The sequence below is a fragment of the Etheostoma cragini genome, chromosome 2 (genome assembly GCF_013103735.1).
Source record: "Etheostoma cragini isolate CJK2018 chromosome 2, CSU_Ecrag_1.0, whole genome shotgun sequence".
NCBI lineage: Eukaryota > Metazoa > Chordata > Actinopteri > Perciformes > Percidae > Etheostoma > Etheostoma cragini.
The window spans coordinates 13,101,685-13,121,829 of NC_048408.1; the positions used below are offsets into that span (position 1 = coordinate 13,101,685).

Genomic DNA, 20,145 nt, shown 5'->3' on the forward strand with positions numbered 1-20,145 from the left:
TCTCCTCTTCCCTGCGCTGTGCACATCTGGAGCTCCCAGAGGACATCAGTGACCTTTGCAAAGGTCTGCCCCAACTCCAGACAACTGCACATGCAGCCTTACAGTCACACTTACACGCTAAATGCACACCATTCACCTGTCAAGCTTTCTTCCTCTTGACTAAAATCTTAGAAAATAAGAATTCAGTATCTTGAAGTAGGTTTAATTAAGCATGCCTGCATCAATATTAACTATAGCAGCAGCAATATAGCAGTATTTAGTGTCAAAAAGATCTAATTGGTGTCTTGTGAGAATTTTCTTTGATATCTGAAAATAACCTGTAATCTCATCATCCTATCCTATTCATGTTCTTGAAAGCATATTTAATTGGCATAATTAATATTTGTGTACTCCTGCCTCTTATTCCAAGATGTTCTGACAGACAACATTCTGTGAAACCTACTACATGCAAAGCCCACCTGAAAATAAACAGGGCTAAATACAAAAAGTGACTATGTAAGGCATGTGGGGGACTTCTTTCTGGATAGGGATACATTTTAACATTTTAACAAGATTATGGATTCCACATACGGTCCAGTGGTTAATTCCAAAACACTTCAGTTCAGTGACTTTACACAGACAAGAGCTCCACATTGAACATCACGTTAACTGCACAAGTTCAACCTCCTCTAGGCTCTTTAATATTTAAAGAGATTTTCTTACTTGTACTGTGTTAGTTTTAACTGTGAAATCACATAAGGGGAAATATATATTTTAAGTTATGTTCAATCGAGATTCCACTGCCATATGAGTGAACATGTCTTCATGTCAGGAGATGATGATTAAACTTGCTAATAACCGAATTATTTGTGTGCGCTGCCGGCTAACTGTGCTTATGGGAAGGTTTTTACAGTTTTATGTGCATGTGTGTCATTAGATGATGATGAAGACTACCTGTCAGAGCGGGCCATAGATGAGGTCTACCATCTGTGGTGTCTGGCAGGGGGAGACTTGGAGAAGGAGCTGATCAACAAGGAGATCATACAGTCCAAACCTCCAATCTGCACACTGCCCAAGTACAATACACACAAGCACACTGAGCAAGGCATTTAGCAGCTTCAGATGATATTCAGACCTAATAACATGTCTCCCTCTCTCTGTCTTTAAGTTTTGTCCTGGAAGACGGAGAGTCATTTGGCCAGGGAAGGGATCGGAGTTTCTTGCTTGATGACACAACAGTGACTCTGTCTCTCTGCCAACTCAGAAATGTAAGACATTTACAGTGTTGTGTAAATGTATGAACTGTGTATAGGGTTGGTGTTTGAGGTCACCTTTTCAAATATGTTTCCAGCTTTAAAACTAATTATCTAATTAAAAATCCTCACCATGCCCCATTTTAACTTCATCATTTGGAACAAACGAAGGGAAGAAAACATTTCAAGAACATAGAACTCATTAACGTTTTCAATTATTTGTATTGATGAGTGCTTGTTCATTGCACTAGATGGCAACTGTTCTATAAAAAATGCATCACTGTAATTTATTTTGTCAAATGTGCCTTTGCTTTTGAACAATGTTGATCTGTGGTGGTGGCAAAGACACTTGGGTAATAGTGGGTGTTTTATTATATTATTATTGTTGTAAGTGCTTTCACAATGCACCTTTTGAACAGAATTGAACCTCGTTATGATTGCTTTTTTTTTAACCCTCTTTTTTCCTTTTTTCAGAGACTAAAGGATGTAGCAGGAGAAGCCTATTACCCTCTACTGGAAGACGAGTAAGCAATCTTCATCCTGAGCTTGCTGCTTTCACCCTCTCCTACCCTGTCACTATTTCCCCCCCTTTCACCCCATTCATTTTGGCTCGGGTAATGTCATATTGCCTTTACTTCACCCTTATACAGACAGTCAAGTCTGCCTCAGTCCAACAGCAGCAATGAGCTGTCGGCCACTGTTACGCTCCCACTCATCATCCGCGAGAGAGACACCGAGTACCAACTCATCCGCATCATCCTCTTTGACAGGCTTCTCAAGGTCTGGGCTCCATACAAATTAATACACACATATACACACACACACACACACACATGCACACACATTCAGTAGCATGTACACTTAGAATGCCTGTGGGCTGCTACAGATATGAGCATGTCTTTCCCAATTAGTGCCTAAATATGTCAGAGCCTGGTCATTGTTTTAACTAAAATATTACTCCTTGTATTGTCTTATAACAGTTTACTGTTGAATTAAAGCAACGCAATGTATACTCTGTTTAATGTTTTGTTGTCAGGCCTATCCTTACAAGAAGAACCTAGTGTGGAAAGAGGCCAGAGTGGACATCCCCCCCCTTGTTAGAGGCCTGGCGTGGGCAGCACTGCTGGGCATTGAGGTACAAGAGAAATTGTAGTCCTGTGTTGAGAAAAGGTGCAGTTTTAACACTGTCTTGTGCGGACACTTATCTTTATATTCATTCAATTTTACCCAGGGGGACATTCAAGCCAAATACGAGAGCATAGACAAGGATACTCCCATACCAACTGACAGACAGGTAACTTATTTAAAACTATGTAAAATGTCGAGTCATGTTATACAATTTAGCTTGATTTTTTAGTTGGGTGTGTATTTGTGTATGCTTACAGATTGAGGTGGACATCCCACGCTGCCACCAGTACGACGAGCTGCTGTCGTCTCCTCAGGGCCACATCAAGTTCAGGCGTGTGTTGAAAGCCTGGGTGGTCTCCCACCCTGACCTGGTCTACTGGCAGGGTCAGACACTCTTCCGTCCATTTCTTCTTCTGTCTGACTGGATGTTTTTTCATGTCTTTTTTTCCTTTTTTTTTTTTTTTTCTCTGTTTTTTTTGTCTTCTCTTTCTCTCTCTCTCTCTGTTTGCATCTCTAATGTACTGTATACGACTGGACACTAGGTGATGCTCACGTCGCATCTTGTAAACTCCCTTCCTTAACCTTAGTTGAAACGTCTTGACCCTATATTTGTATTATAAACTGTTTTTATTTTTTTTGCATCATTTCAGGTTTGGATTCACTTTGTGCCCCCTTTCTCTACTTGAATTTCAATAATGAAGGTAATAATTTAAATTCTAATAGCTTACTGCTGTTACTGTTTATTTTTTACCTTCCTTTTTTTGTTTAGTGCCTTCTTTTCATACTTATCTTATACTCTTCACAGCCCTGGCATATGCCTGCATGTCTGCCTTCATCCCCAAGTATTTGTACAACTTTTTCCTGAAGGACAACTCCCATGTCATTCAAGGTGAGATTTACTACAATAAGCACTTTCTGTGTTTGAAATTTCTGTGTTATAATGATCTGCTGTGTTTTGCACAGTAATACAGTATTGTGATCTTGGAACTTATGGAACTTTTTTTTGCTTCTCCTAATTGTAATATAAATTACACTCTCTGCTTAATCTTACTTGTTTCCACTTCAGCCATTCAGTGTTTTGCCCTAATGTAGTGCCCTAATGTAACTGCCACTGCAAGTTAAGTAATAAGTATTAAACATGGTCAAAGCATTCAGCTAAGTTCAAAAACAAATTATTATCGGCTGGCACAGAGTGTCAGGCCGTCAGCTCAATGTTGATTAAATTGTGGCTCCATGTTGCTCCTAAGCTGCGAAAACTAATTTCAGTTTGTCCTAATGGAGTTTGCAGCTGAGCCACATCATTTAGAGATAGGAAAACAAATGAAACCGCATACGCCTGCAGAGAAATGTCACAAGCAATTCTTATGTGACTGATAAACAGCTACACCATACACCTCTTGAACTCTGTGGGGAACAGGAATAGTATCCGTCCTTTCCCCTGCGAGATGCCTTGGAGAGCTAGGTAATCTAATGTCTGGTTGGAGCCGCTTTTGTTGATACAATAAAAAATCTAATATTTTTTTATAATAATCATTTTCATAACAAATATCTATATATATCTATTTATAATAAATAACTCTTTGGTTGAGAAGACTTCTTTCAGGTTTTGAGCACTCAATCTAGACAATAGATTATGTATAGACCTCTTGCCCCTTTGCCTGTGTTTCAGAGTACTTGACCGTCTTCTCCCAAATGATTGCCTTCCATGACCCAGAGCTAAGCAACCATCTAAATGAGATTGGCTTCATCCCAGACGTAAGTTACCAAGAGTACAAGTGCCCCGACACACTGATGACAATAGGCAGCAATGGAGGGAATTGGAAGTTTACCTTTAATGGAAAGTCAAAGATAGTAAGACATTATTCCAGTTCTTGTCTCTGCACCAGGGCCAAAGGAAATGGCCAACCATAGATAACTGTGAATATCTTTTCTTTGTCATTGACACTTTTTGTTCCACATCCTCCCTTCCAGAATTTGTGGCGAGGGTCAGATTCTCCCAGTAGTCCACTAGGGATGATTAATACAGTGACTAATGTCTCCCAGGCACACTTAATGATTGTCCTCTGCCAGGATTACCTTATTCCTCTTACTCTGTGCCACCTCTCCCTGCCCTTTACTTTCCTCTTTACAGCTCTGGTCTGACAGTGACAAGGTTAAAGTCTCTACTGTCTCTCTAGGGTTTCAGTTAGTGCGTTGAGATGAATGTGTGTCACCTGTGGACCGGCCCTTGGGACATTACCCGGTGAAAAGTGGGGTCTTTATCATAGATGAGTCAGGGATAAAGTCTCCTCATCCGTCTCCTTGTAGCTTCTTTTTCTAAAGTGGTGCAAGTGAAACACAAAACTGTGCTTGTTGATTGTATGTCATAATGTAAAGAGTGTCAGGAAAAAGAAAATTATTAAAGATACTTTGGCTAGTTTCACAATGTTACCTGTAGTTGTTGGTGCTATTTCTTTTTTGCTTCCTTTGAACAGATGTCCCTTTGTGATTCTTTCACTATCTTGCTTGTCAGTTTTTCAGACTTGGCTCTTTAAAGAAAAGCATGCTGTTATGTTGCTGACTTATGCACATTACCAACAGCATTGACTTGCCTTTCAAAGGAGACTTTGTATGCATGTTTTTGTTGTTAGGCCCGGATAATATTGGAACAAGCTTTGTTGATACAGCTTTCATGTTTGATGTCAATCCCAGTAATTAGACTTTACAGATCATAAATCCCCTTTTCCTCTGCGAACTTTAGAGAACACTCTTGAACTGTTGTTTTACTGAGGCAATAAATCTTTTGGCCCTAAAAGACCAAATGTCACTGCAGTATGAAAGTGGATTTTACTTCCCATATTTCCCATATATGCATACCAAAACATGGCTAGCTCAATACAATTTGTCTTGTGCAAGAAAGTAGAAACCACAAGTAATCTTTGGTAATATTGTGGTGTTCAAGGACTCCGCTCCAGTAATGCCTAAAGCCATCAGGCAGAGAGTCAGATTGCATGTGGCCAGCGGTTTATTTCAGGCCATTTTCAATTTGGCCACATCTGCTGTCCTGGGTCTGCCATTTACACCTACACTAATCCAATCTGGCTGGACTCGCAGTCCTGCTACAGAGCTGTTAAAATTGAGGCTGAGACTGCAGTGGCTCTCTCCCGGTCATCACTCCTGGGGCACAGAAGAGGTCTACTGAACAGACACCAACTCCCACACAATTAGCTATCAATTAACCAACTGAGATGAGCTCCAGTTCCAATTCCTGCAGACTCTGCTCCAGATCCATCGCTACTGAATATTACAGAGGCCCAGTGGCAGTGGCCAGCGATTGGCAGGTGTTATAACAGGTGGTTAATTAGTGTGTGTGCGGTCTTTAATTTCAATTTTATGCATTTCTTCCGGGGAATATGTGGAATGGAGAGGAGGAGGAGGAGAAAGAAGGATGGATGACAAGATCTGTATAATGAGATTCATTGTCAGCTTTCTCCCAATTGACTAATAACCAAACGCAGCAGTGTCCTAATTATTGCCATTTCTGTTCCTTGAGAAACCGTAGAGATGTTCAGCCATGTGTGCTGCTTAATTTCTTCAAAAAATCCCTCTAGTTAGAAAGCAATTCATTTATTTCATTTGAGCTCTCAGCAATTTGTTTCGACATACTGAATATTGCATACAAATGAATGCTGCATTATCTCAGAAATGTGCCTATATCTTTTGTCTTTTTTTTTCTTACCCCACAGCTTTATGCTATTCCATGGTTCCTGACTATGTTTACACGTAAGTAGCTTTTCTTTGTACTCACAATGTGGATAGGATGTGGCACTGAGAGTAATCTAAAACCGTCAGAGGTAAATTTTGAGTCTGCGTCAATTAAAGTATCAATAAAAAAGACCAAAGGTCAGTGGGTCCAGTATGGACTGGTTATTTTTTATTTTTTTCACACTTATTTTGGAAAAACTTCCTTAGGAGAATTCTATTAGATTCAAATACTTAACTCTGTTGTTTGTAAATGTGAAGTGCTGTCAGTAGCAAGACAAACTTAAACAATCGGTGCTACCTACACCGTGTTATTCTCCTGCTGCTAGAGTTAGCAGTGCTTAGGGACCGTCTAAAAACTACAACACAGAAAAGAGATAAGACAAAAAAAGGGCTATCAATTTTATGATTAAATAAGTTAGTGTCTCCAAACTTATCTCAATTATTAACTGAATTATTAACTTGCCTACTGCTAGTTGTACTACAGCACTTACTTTTAAAACAAATAAACAAATGCTTATTTTTGAAATGTTTATGTTTTTGTATCTCATTTTGGTGTTGTAGTTTGTAAAAGCACTCTAACTGCCTCTCAACACAGAAACTAAACACAGCTGAATTAGCAGAACTTTCATTCATTTCTTTCACATCTACATCAGTTAGATTCACTGTGTGTTTAATCGGAAGGAATCACTGCTTATGGATAGGCAATTTTAATGAAATTTTAAACATGTTTAGTGGCTAAAAACATGTTTAAAACTTGCCATGTTTAAGCCTGTTGGGTGCTAAATCTAGCAGGAGGATAACATGGTGTAGACAGCACCGATTGGTTTAGTTTTTCTCTCTGCTGACAATAACTCAAAATTTCCAAACAGCAGAGCTACTTGTTGGAATCACCCAGAATTCTCATTTAACTCAAGGTCCACATCTATTAACTTTTACTGAGCTTTTAACCACAGTTGACAGTTGACATCAGGGATTTTTGCTCAGTTGTCATCATGTCAGTTGATGATCTAGAACTACATTGTCATGTAGACAACTATTATAAATATCAAATTCACGTTTCAAGTTCAGTCAATTAACTGAATTGATTTTGCAGCTAAGCTGTGTTAAATCCAGTGATGAAAATTTACTAATTACATTTAATCAAGTAATGTACCCTGTGTACAAGTTTGAGGTAATTTTGCTTTACCAATTTATCTCCATTTTTGCAACTTAATACTTCTACTCAACTACATTTCTCTCTACAGCTCGAGTACTACATTTCAGAGATGTTTATTATTTGAGATTAAACTTCCCAAAAGTACTATTATAAAGCAGTTTGAATTATTATTATTATTATTATTATTATTATTTTTATCTTTTTTTAACATGTCAATGCATCAATAATAATAAAATAAAAAACACTTATGGGCCATTCTTGAAAACATTTTGTTGCCAATACTACTGTACAATTGTTAATGACTGTTTTAAACTAACATGTTAATACAATTTTAGACTGCTTTTAAATCACATTAAGTAAAGTAATTTTTGCAATGTAATGCACCTGTGATTTTTTTACATGCTGACTGAAATGGATGGTGGACATTATACCTTAGTTCTAACAAGGCAAAGCCTTTGAATGCAGATACATGTCTGTACCAAGTGTCACGTCTCTGGGACTAAACAGAGTGGCAGAACTGCGCTGTAGACTTCACAGGCTTTTTAAAGTGCTCCCTGTGGGCCAGGCTGCACCAATGTCTGCATCTAAGTAGTGACTCACAAAACTATTGATGCACCAAGTAAGGAAAATAATACCAAACTGTTCCAAAGATATTTTATGAAATACAGTATATAAGCCATTGTGGGTTTTGGAATAGTTGTTATCACACAGCTATTTCAAAAATATTGATGTTTTAAAGTCAGCTGGAAATAAAACACAATTAATGTATTCTATATTGCACACAGGTTGTCAGATGAGTTTTAAGGCAACATTAAGAAGGAAAAATACAGTATGTCTAGGTCCATGGGTAGGATGTGGCGGACAAAATCAATTCCAGACGCTCTATTCCAGGGTGGTAAAAAATAAAAAGCCTTTAATAGATATGGATTTAATACATTAGAAAAATGCATCAACACTCAGCAAACTTTCCTCCCTTAGGAGAACCTTGGGTAGGTGCATGATGTGTTTTTATAACTTACAACGCCCATATTTATTTTTACGATCTTGAGTGCTTTAAGTTGGATTTTCTGTACTACATCCTACTCATTAATTTGTTCCCTCTTTGACATAACTCCAAGAGCAGCTGTGGATGTAGCAATCAAGATCAACTGCTAGATTTATCTTTGAGATGTTGGATTTGGCGAAGATTGAAAGATGAGGAAATATTTAAAAATGCAGAAATAATTTCAGGTTTACTTCCTTAATAGTAGAAATTGGTTGATTTAAAATTAGCATCATGTATGTGTCCTATTACCTTCTGTGCTGCATCAGAGGTACATAAAGTTTATTATTTTTTTGGCTGGTTCTCAGCTTACAGTTTGTCAGTTGATGGCAGCACTACTCTTTTATCTTCCACAGGGCACAGTTGGATCTCTGAAATACAAGCATATTAACCGGGGTCGTAGATTATTGTCACAAATTAAATAATATTCACTTAACCTCTGTGTCTCCTAAATACAGACCCATTATACAGTACAACTGTTTGAAGAATGTTGTGAATGTTTTGCATTAGAACTTTGCAGACTTTTATAGCCGGAACAACCCATGATACATTAATTTTAGCCAAAATAATCAATTAATTACTTAATATGAATGTTAATAATTAATTAGCGCTTTGCATTGAGGTATTTTATTCTTCACACACACACACACACACACACACACACACACACACACACACACACACACACACACACACAGACAGACAGACCACTCTTGGGGCGGCGAGTGGGAGGTGTGACCCTTTTACCCCTTATCCTCCCCCTGAGGCAGTGTGTGAGTCCAGTATTCAGCAGCAGTGCCCCTCTGACTACTAATGTCCCCAATCCAATATGAGACAAGGTTGGAGGGTCATCTTCAATTCCCACGTAGACACACACACTCAGACACACTGCCTGTCACTCACATGCACTGGTCTGCTCAGCTGACTGCTAATGTGGCGCGGACCCTCCGAGGCATTTTCTCACCCTTCTTGCTTTCTCGGCCTCACCACCCGCACACACGTCTGCTGCCCAGCATCCACCTTAAAAAACACGGGATGATAGAAGCAGGTGACCAGGACTATTTCTCTTGTATAATCTAAACAGGGAGGAAATATTCAAATACTGAAACTAATGTGACTTATAAGAACTGCAGTGGGACACATTAACAGGATGTGTTTTTTAGTTGGCTTGAATAACTTGGGCTGGCTCCTTGTTATAAAGCTAGTCAGCCCCCTGATGTTCTTCCTGTCATTTTTCCACAACAACACCCACCTAAAAACGTTTTCCCAGCTGCCTCCCCAACATCAAATATCCCTCCAGGCAACCTTGCCAGTGCACAATGTTGCTAAGTGAGCGTCCCATTTTAAAGCCATATAGCCGTGTTAAGCAAATGCGCTATGCACATGCAAATCACAATCATTATGTAAAAGCTGATTCCTCATTTCTCACTATGTGCATATTGCATGCTATTGTACCGCTTGTAGGATCCTATTGTACAAAGGAAATGTCTTTTCAAACATTCTCATATTTAGTCACATTATAAAATCTCCCCTTTGTTGTGATTATTTTTGCACTCGCCAAACAGATGTGTTTCCGCTGCACAAGATCTTCCACTTGTGGGACACGCTGCTGCTGGGTAACTCCTCTTTCCCCTTCTGTATTGGCGTGGCCATACTGCAGCAGCTCAGGGACCGTCTCTTGGCGAATGGCTTCAATGAGTGCATCCTACTCTTCTCTGACCTGCCAGGTGAGAATTTCAGATGGTATTTATGAATAATACTATGTCCTACCTTAGTCCCTCTTTTCATGTGTGTTCCATACTCGGGCTAGGTCAAATGTAACTTGATAATAAACAACTTTAATTACTTATTTATTGCTTGTGTTAAGCTGTTGTACCTCTGCAGTTAAAAACAAGTGAGAATCATACAAATCATTTTGTCTACCTTTCCTAAATCTGACTCAAAGGTTTGTGCATCTGTGTGAAGAACTGTCATTTGCAAAAAGCAATTTTTTCAATTCCTCAGAGTAATAATGTATGCTGATGTGTCTTCAGTTAATGATATTCTCAAAGCAGACAGCTCTGCTCTCCTACAGACACGCTCCCTTTATGATGTGCTCTAGGCGTGCCACGCGCTCCTCTGCGTCTGTCCAACAGCCAACCGCTGCATCCTGGCATATGTCTGCTACAGAAATCACAACCTCCTTGGTACTCCAGCATTCCCATCACTTATAATCTTCATTCATAGCTTTAAGTCCTTGTAGGCTGTTTAGCCACTGAAGTATATTCACGGTATTGGGTTCTTCTGTGCTATCAGACAGGAACCAGGGAGGCTAAGTGGTACTTTTTCAGCCCTGGACAACAAATGCAGGATTACTAATGCAAGAAAAGCCAATAGACACAGATAAATAAAGCCAAGGGCTGGCATGGGTATTTGATGCGAGCAGGCTGCATGAAGCAACTGTCTGCTTTGCTTATACAAAGATACAGGGATTTGAATTAAACATTTCACTAACAGAGGGAAATAGTATGGTGGTAATAAATAGCACTGGCAATGAAATAAAAGTAGGAATGGGTGTAATCCAGGATAAGAAACCTCAAATGTGATACTACTGCAACTGTTTCATTAATTTTCCCTAAAAATCATTTCGAATAATAACGCACATTGCAGATTACAGTTTTCTGACCTCTCATTACACCACCTAGTGCAAAGGTTAGGGTTGTGGGGTGGACAGAGTAATTCACAGTGGGATGATTCTAATCACACAACCTTGATGAAAATGCACACTTACTTGTATTTGTTAAGTAGTTTTACCAGACTGTCCAAGGGGTTTTACACGTGGTTAAGGCAGACACGGACCCATCGCCCCAGGGATTTTGATGTTTTTGCCAACTTTACATGACACACAGAGTAAAGACTCCTAACCATGTCTCTTAAAAAGTGCCCTCTTTACTGCTCCTTTTCAGCTGCACAAGGAGATTACTTCGGGAAAGTATTGGTGACATAAAAATCCAAAAGCGGCATTCATAATGTATGTCTTCAGAATGTAACTCTTACCTGGGAGATAGCTCAGACAATTTCCTTTCAAACTCTATTTGAAATTGCTGCTCAGTCCTCTATTTTCTAGCTGAAACATAGAATGACATTGGCTTTTTTTATAAACGATTTGTCCAGAGGCCGTGCTGGAGCACTCAATAAACTTAGGCAAGCAGCCTTCCCTTCTGCCTAAATTCCGCATTGCCATACTTCACTGTGTTTTACTGTCTAACAGATCCATGCGATTGAGGCAGAAGGGAAAGGGAGAGCCAGCTCTCCTTATAAAGGTAAAATATGTTGGCCTAACGCTGCTGGCAGCTTCTTTGGCAAGATTGCCTCAGAGTGGCTACCACTGCCTGCTTGTTTCTGTATATTACTTCCAGCCTTATTATCAAAGCTTGTGTGTACCTGGGTACTTACAGTGTAGTATCTGGCACTCTCTCTAAACTATATTAGGAATGAATTTTGGGCTGTACACTGACCTCAAACAGGACTTGTTTTCTTAAGTTTCCAGTAAGGTGGAGCACACTCGAGAAAGAGTATTACGTGACTTGTAACAGACACAGACTTCTAAATCCACTCCAGTACCAGTAAGAGTTTAGCAAAACACCCAGCACTGCTACTAAATGACAGTAGAGGTCTTACTACTGGGGCCTGATTGGCTGTAATGTGCAGGGTTTGTTTTTTAGCCATGCTAGCAGAAGAGCTCAAGCAATGGCAATGTTGATGTCTGTGCTGTCCAGACTGTAAATTTCTCAACAAAAAGTTGATAGCATTGCTTTTGTACAGGTAATCATGGTTCCCAAAGGATGAAGCCTACTGACTTTGGTGATCCCCGACATTTCTGCAAGCACTATCATCAGCTCAAAATGCCCAACTTCTTTAAAAAAGAAGGAACATTCTCTGCCACCTTAGCAATACTTTATGTTAGGGGCTAAAACAAATGTTACCATTACAACATGTGTAACTAAGGTAGTGACCATGTTACCCATTATATCTGCATGTTAGCATGCTGATGTTAGCATTTAACTCAAAGTACTACCGCACCAAACTACAGCTTCACTGAGCTGCTAGGTTAGTTTGTCTTTAGTCTCTGTTAGTCTTGTTCATGTCAGTCTTGTTGTAAATATTTTGACTGGGTATATCATTTATAGACTTGCAGTGCATATGATGCAATGCATCAGACCTGAAAGTTGACACACAGTAGGTTTGGCTGTGTAACATAAATACGTTATATCATGCTTCATTTCCAGTGCATGGTTTGGCTTTAGTTGACTCAACTTACTTTTGTGTCAGCTACTTATCTCTGTTATGTCTCTATACGTACTGTAAGGCATAGTTTTGTGTGCTGCCATTTAAAAAAAATCTGGATCAAGAGAATAAACAAATTGCAGGCGCTGACAGTATCTCTCTCGGCCCTCTCTGAGAATCAGTGGTCTGCAGTGTTTTAACTCCACCTTTTAATATCAACTCAGCTCACAATCTTGACCAATGTGGTACCAAAAGAAGGACCAGGTGTTAATCATAACTTTTGTTAATGAGAAACCAAAAAAAAGAGCAGTTAAAATGCAGCATTAGTTTCTGATAAACCATGTCAGCCTTTCTTGGAAGCAAGGTTTTGGAGGTCGGTCTGTACGCTATGTGCTCTGCCTCACCGTATTCACGTAGTTATGATTGTATACACACACACACACACACACACACACACACGCACACTGTGAGTTATGGTAGATGTGTTGTAATTTGTGGCCTGCACCTGCGCCTTCCTGCTTTCAAGCGTGCAAAATTGATGTCCTCATACAACTGAGGCTTACATTCATTTGTTTCAGAGCAGGCTCCACATGCTTGTATCTACAGAAATTGCAAGTGTAAAGCCACAAAAACATACACCGAGGCTGGCTGGACATTACAAAAGAAGAACAATACAGTCAATTTAGCTTATGTAGCACACAAGGAAAAATAAATCAAATGGAATGTTAGAATAAATAGAATAATTTATTTTGAACCATACTTAAAAAATATAGGATATAGCTGTTTTTAATTTACATCTTATTTTTAAACCCTCAAGGAATACATTAAAGATTTCATTTAGCAAACAAATATTAACACCATAGATATTAATTGTAAATTAGTAGCTAGGCCCGCACAATTAATCGTACACACTCAGTTCACCCTTGTTAATTTAATTTCTAAATGGATTTAATTTTAAATAATTTTAATTTTTTTTTAATGACTTTGATTCTCATTACATTTTACGACCCAACTGCATCACAAACGCTATTACTTTCTTCTGTGAGTTTTAAACACAAAATGTAAAAAATAGGTTTTAAAGAGCTCCCAAGCGCTGCAATGCTCTCCTTTCTCTTCATTGACCCTGTATGTTTACAGGCTTGTGGTGATGGACAATGTGCTAAAGGTGCCCAAAAAAATCTATGTCTCGTACAGCCAATTTTTTTCTTCTTCTCATGGTTCATGTGTGCAATAAACATTACACCTTGTGAGAAAAAAAAACGTGGCAGAAAATCATGATCTCAATTCTAAGCTAAAAAGTCGTGATTCATATTTTTCCCTGAATTGTGCAGGCCTACTACTAGCCAGTTGAAACTGAATAGTCATGCAAGTGAATACCTGAAACGGATTCTGTACGAGCACATTATCAACCACATTTCTGTCTGGTACACATATTCTTTGACATTTCTGTTGATTTCAGCCTGTGCATGATGGAAGCCTGTATTTAGTGGTGATGACTGTCAGTGGTAAAAATGTAAACGTCTAATCTAGGTTTACAGAAGTGGATGAACTTTACAAGACACATTAGTAGGCTTGACAGTCAGTTGTGAAAAAGTCAGCTCTCTTTCCATTCCTGTTTGCAACTTTTGAACTAAAAGTTAACGGTCAAGATAACGTTACAGGACAGTGGGTTTTAAATGATTCATACACACTCCTCTCTTTCCCTCCTTCTAGGCAGTAAATGGGGCCAGAGACAATATTTCTCATTGAGAAAGCCTATTTAAAATAACACTGTGAAGTCTATATTGCCAATATTCCAACAAAGAGGAGAGGTCCAAAATTATTGGAAGTGATAGAGAATATAAGGTTATGTCATCAGTTGCCAGACCTTTAAGAGAAATTGGTGTGAATGATGATGAATATACTGAAAGTATTGTGACTCAACGGACAGGCTACATTTACTCGTCATCCTCCAGACAACTTCCTTCTCACAATATGAATGATATCACACTCAGTATATCAGAGTCTGAATTAAAATGAAATGTAAGACTTGTACTGCATTATTTTGCCTTAGAGCAGGCAATACATCTCATCCATTTTGTTGGCAATTAATCTCATTTTGTGATTCCCATTTGCTTAGTCTTGTAGCCTCAGGTAATCTATAACTTTCTCTTGTTTGGTGACTTCATTAATTCACAATGGACCAGAGAAGCTCTTCGGCTGACAGGAACCGTGTGTGTACTGATGATGCAATGGCATTTGCCTTTACGGGACATTAGCGTCTGTCTCAATGAGCAGTGCTGGGCACAGAACCGATGAGCTTTAGTTATAGACGTTTAGTTCTGAGAAAAACAGCCACGAGTGCTCGAGGCAACATTGCACACAGGGACACCTTGACAAAACGAGCAGAAGGAGAATTAGAACATTGATGTTGGAAGGGTGTGACAAATTTGACACAACATTCACATTTACAGTATATTTGGCAAAGAAGTGTCTGGAGCAATGATTTTACAAATAAAATAATACTATTACAAGCAACCAAGGTTAAGGAAATATCCATAATGGCCTGAAAGTATTTATCTTGGGCTTGACAGTATTTATCTTGGGCTGAATTTATTAATCCCAGATTCACTCCTGCATTTGTGCTCAAAGAACTATACTCAGATCTCAGAGAAAGTCATTTTCTGAGCTCCCTACACTATTGAGAAGTTCTCATTTGAGAATGACGGACACAGAGGGTTTTATAACATTCAGAACGATAACATTTTAATTAATAATTCTATCATGTACTTTATTCTGAGTGGATTTGGTGTGCAATCAACACATTCAAAGAACAGTGAGCTCTGTGAACAATATACAAGAAAAACTAACAAAAAAAGTTGATTTTAATCCAATACTGCATCTTGCATTTTATCCAGTGAATCTTTTAATTTTTTACTTATTGTAAAAAAGATTATAAAATAATTTGCTTTGTGAACATGCCTTGGAGACTATAATACATTAGACAATGCTTTGGCACAACTGTCCTTGTTTCTGGTTTATCTGTATCATGTCAGGCTGGGTCATTTGGCCACAACATCAAGGATCAGGTCAGGATATCCATAACCCTTTTGTTTTGATTTTGTAATTTAAATTCAAAAGCAACCACAGTTTTGGCTTGCCAAAGCATTTCCCTTATTCTTCTTCTCTTTGCATCTTAATATTTAGTTAAGTCTCAGTCTAAGTTACATGATCTTATATCCTGGATAAATATGTTGGATAAATGAGAGCCCTGAGCATTGATTGATCACTGAAAAGGGAGCAGGACAGAATTATGGTAACTTTAATGTTGTCTTCCAAGAACGATGCATGCACAATTTAAATCCATGCAAACACAATGCACATCCTCCATCTAAGTTTCATAAAACCAAATGAAACACCCTCTCATGTCTTAATGCCATTTTGAAAATGGAGTAGAGCAACTGCATGCATCATTACCTCAAGTGATGTCCAAAAATAATTTTGGGTTTACAGTATACTTTAAATGTATGAAAGATGGATGGACAAACCCCTCGAGAATAATTACTTTCCACACTGCCACCTTTTATTATCAATCAATCAATCAATCAATCAATTATCAATGTCAGTATGGGTTACGATTAAAGAGTTATTTAAAAAGGGAGAAGGTTATTGTCACAGCCGATGGCTGTGGGTTGATGATCAAGAGTAAAGTTTATGGTTTCTTATAATTTAGCGGGTTGGAACATTAAAATGCAACAGATTGTATTTTAATTCACTCACTTCTCTCATCCCCATTATTGTCAGGTCTGTCTTCCTTTGCACCACAATCCAATTACACAATTCCCCGGAGTTGCTCTTGACTAATAATGCCATTCTACTATTTGTGGCAACAAGTCACAGCCCACAATCAACGCCTCTACATAATCACTGAAATGTAATTTTGTCTGCCTAAAAAGAAAAGTTGCTCTTTACAGAATTGGCTGCCTTGGAATGCCCAGCTGAGCCCAGGGCTTGTTAAAACTGCTATCAATCTCCTGTTTCTCATTCCTACTACCTCCTTTTAGCTGGAGGAGTGATTGCATGCAGCATTCTTTCCCGTAGGGAGGGAAAATGTGTTTCCCTGAACTGCCTGTGAGCCTGTCGGTGAGGAATCTCAGACCACCAGTGTGTTTTTCACTGGATTGAACCTTGTAACTGAGGCTGTAAGGTCCTTGCCCATGAGAGCTGACAACCCCCTAACATTGATGCTGCTGTGGAACATAAAGTGGGGGGGAAAGATACATCTCTTATATAATCCAATTGAGCCTAGGCCAGGTGCTGGTCATGCCAAGGAGCACTCATTATGCCGACTTCTTTATTATCCACAAAAAAGGGGAGTGAAAGAGGGTGGTTGTCAGTGCGAAAGACTGTGAAGAAAAGAATTCCTAATTTACCCAAATCCTTGGCTAATCCAGTGAGTCCCTGTTCCCTAATCCTCTCTATTCTCAACACTAGAAGCAGGAAAGGATGGATACTGCTGTAGAGGCACTAAAAATGTATTTTCATTCAAGAGCTCAGATGAGGGACAGCAGCTAAACAATGGCAACTTATTATCTTGAAGAGCTACTGGCACCGCTGGATGACTACTTAAGATTATTAATGGCAGGAAAATGCCAAGGTCAAGCTGCTCACTTCTGCAACTAAACCACCCACAATCCATTTTGGCTACTTAATATTGTGTGCTTTATGGCTGATTCAAGAGAGGGAATCACATTCACATTCATTCATTGTATTATCTCGAAGAAGTTGAATCATTTGTTCAAGTAAAATGATGTCAGTCCATCCGTCTTTGTCAGTTTATCCGGTATCGGGTCACGGGGGGAGCAGATCCAGCAGGGGAGCCCAAACTTCCCTTTCCCGAGCCACATTAACCAACTCCGACTGGGGGGTCCCAAGACGTTCCCAGGCCAAGTTGGAGATATAATCCCTCCACCTAGTCCTGGGTAATCCCTGAGGCCTCCTCCCAGCTGGACGTGCCTGGAACACCTCCTTAGGGAGGCCCTCAGGAGGCATCCTTACCAGATGCCCGAACAACCTCAACTTGCTCCTTTCGACGGAAAGGAGCAGCATCTCTAATCCAAGCTCCTCACGGATGACTGGGCGTCTCACCCGATCTCTAAGGGAGACGCCAGCCAACCTCCTGAGGAAACCTATTTCGGCCGCTTGAACTCTGGATCTCGTTCTTTCGGTCATGAAAAAAATTATGTCAGTTAAATGAAAATCCAGAGATTAGCAGCATACTCTCTCTGTTGTATATTTTATTTTTGTTTTAAGTGAAATTACTTTATAACTATTAAATGGGATGCCATTACATTATGCACAGGCAATAATGTTCCCCTCAGGACAAATTGTAATTACTTTAGTGATACTCTGAGTTTTTATCTAGTGCCACCATCAGGTCAAAATGTTTGACTTTGGGTTATTAGCAAATACTGGCACAACAAATACAACTCTTATCAGCTTCAGCTGTTCTTTGTGTTTAGCTTGCTAACACACTAAACTAAGATAATGAATAATCAAACAATATACCTGCTAAACATCAGAATGTTAGCATTGTTGTTGTTAGCTTGTTAGCTCAAAGCACTACTTTGCCACTCTGCCTAATTGCAGACTCATAGAGGTGCTAGCATGGCATAGCATGTAATGTCTTGTAATGTAAACAGCTGCTCTCTTCATCAAAGGCTGCTAATTTCCAAATTTCTTTGAAAAGAACTTGGCATTCTGATCCATGTTTTAATGCTTAATTGGGCTGCTCTGTTGATTTTGAATTTGCTCATAGATTTGGGATTAACATCCCAACTGGCATACAACATTGGTTAGTGACTGTCATATATTATCTCTTGTCCTTTTTGTTGCACAGAAATTGACATTGAGCGCTGTGTTCGTGAATCTATCAACCTCTTCTGCTGGACTCCAAAGAGCGCTACATATCGACAGCATGCCCAGCCGCCAAAGGCAGCTTGGGACAACGGCTTTGGGAAAGCAACAACCTACTACTCGTCTGACTACCAGGACATGGCCAAGACAGACCTGGTGAGTTTAACTCAAAACACACACACACACACACACACACACACACACACACACACACACACACACTATGAATGTCTGCTTTTATTCATTCTCTGTTGCTGTTGCTTTTTATGTTATTTGTTGATTTATTGTGTACCCTTTGTACAGTATAAGTTATCTGAGGTAATGAGCTGTCTTTTTCAACACACTCAGACTATTCAAGAGCTCAACGAGACACAACACAACTTTCAGTAAAAATAGAGACGGAGTGAGAAAGTTTACAGGAATTAAATTCCCCAAAACCTATATGTCTAGTGATGTGCTCTGGAAAAATCTATATCTTAACAAATTATTAATGACATAATTCTAAATGCTTTAGATATAATGGTGATTGGGTATGGTAATGGTCAATGATAATGGGGTAATGTTTTGGTAATTTTTAAGGTATTAAGAACAATGAAAGTTTCTTGGTCATATTGTGGTTTGATTTTGTGTCGTGGAATACTTATAATGGGAGGAAAGGTAATTACAGACATTAATTACAGGATAATAATCTGCTCAAAATAAAAGGTCATATCCTGTTTTTTCTCAGCAACATCTTTATATTAAGTTATGGTATTATTTGGATTAAAAATAGGTAATGGTGGGATAATAACAGGGTCCTATGCTTTAGTGCTGAACAATTAATCGTTTTCAAATCAAAATCCCTATTCAGAAGAATGGGATTAGCCAATCGTGAAGACCTTGATTGATCAACTGTGCAATATTTACTTTATTTCAGTTAGTTTAACATTTTTTATCTCTCTTTTTATTATTATATTTACGGATTTTTCATAAGATAAATGCTGGAATGTTACATATCACAGATTGTCAACAGAAATGTCCTATTTTAAGTGGATTTTTTATTTTGTTTTGTTAATTTCTTTAACATGATTGTTGCAGGTGCAGTATATGCTGCTGTTAAATTTAGGCATATCAGTAATTTCAGTTTTTTGACTGTTCAATGTTCCATACTTATTAAAAGAAAAACACTTATTGATGGCAATTCATATTCTCATCCTTGAATACAGTAAGTATAGGGAGCAGTTTTGATGGCATCTCATGAACTAATGCGCCATGTTGTCTGTTACACAGTGAATATTGAAAAAAATAAATCAATTCCAATTTCTGGCAGAAAATTTCAATTGGATTTTTTTCCACAAATTGTTTAGCCCAAAGAAGCGTGTTAATATTGGGGTCATTTTTTTCTAATGCTCTAAATGAAGACACTAATCAGTAATTACCAAAAAATAATGCTGAAATTCTATTATAACTTTAGTTTTAGGGTAATGTCAAAATTCAATTTTAAATGCAGTGGTCACTGCTTTAAATGAATATGAATAAATCAAATCAGTGAACCATTAATTGGTTTAATATGGTCTTTTTCATTTCCATTCAATAAAGAATCTAGAGCATGTATTTTGTGTTTACATAGTCAGTATGAGCAATCTGTAAAAAAAGGAATCATTTCTTAATCTTATTCAGTGCAACACACACAGACCGGTATT

At 38.6% G+C, this 20,145-nt stretch overlaps 1 protein-coding gene across 1 annotated transcript in view; it reads left to right on the plus strand.

Moving 5' to 3' along the window:
- Positions 1–20,145, plus strand: part of tbck (TBC1 domain containing kinase) — a 43,044-nt gene that overhangs the window by 5,114 nt on the left and 17,785 nt on the right. The window contains exons 9-22 of the mRNA XM_034883326.1: positions 6–63; positions 917–1,055; positions 1,148–1,247; positions 1,707–1,756; positions 1,883–2,012; positions 2,269–2,367; positions 2,464–2,526; positions 2,618–2,744; positions 3,011–3,061; positions 3,166–3,249; positions 4,030–4,115; positions 6,086–6,122; positions 9,868–10,029; positions 18,447–18,619. Coding sequence (XP_034739217.1) covers positions 6–63; positions 917–1,055; positions 1,148–1,247; positions 1,707–1,756; positions 1,883–2,012; positions 2,269–2,367; positions 2,464–2,526; positions 2,618–2,744; positions 3,011–3,061; positions 3,166–3,249; positions 4,030–4,115; positions 6,086–6,122; positions 9,868–10,029; positions 18,447–18,619 — 1,359 coding nt within the window. The remainder of the gene's footprint in view (positions 1–5; positions 64–916; positions 1,056–1,147; positions 1,248–1,706; positions 1,757–1,882; positions 2,013–2,268; positions 2,368–2,463; positions 2,527–2,617; positions 2,745–3,010; positions 3,062–3,165; positions 3,250–4,029; positions 4,116–6,085; positions 6,123–9,867; positions 10,030–18,446; positions 18,620–20,145) is intronic.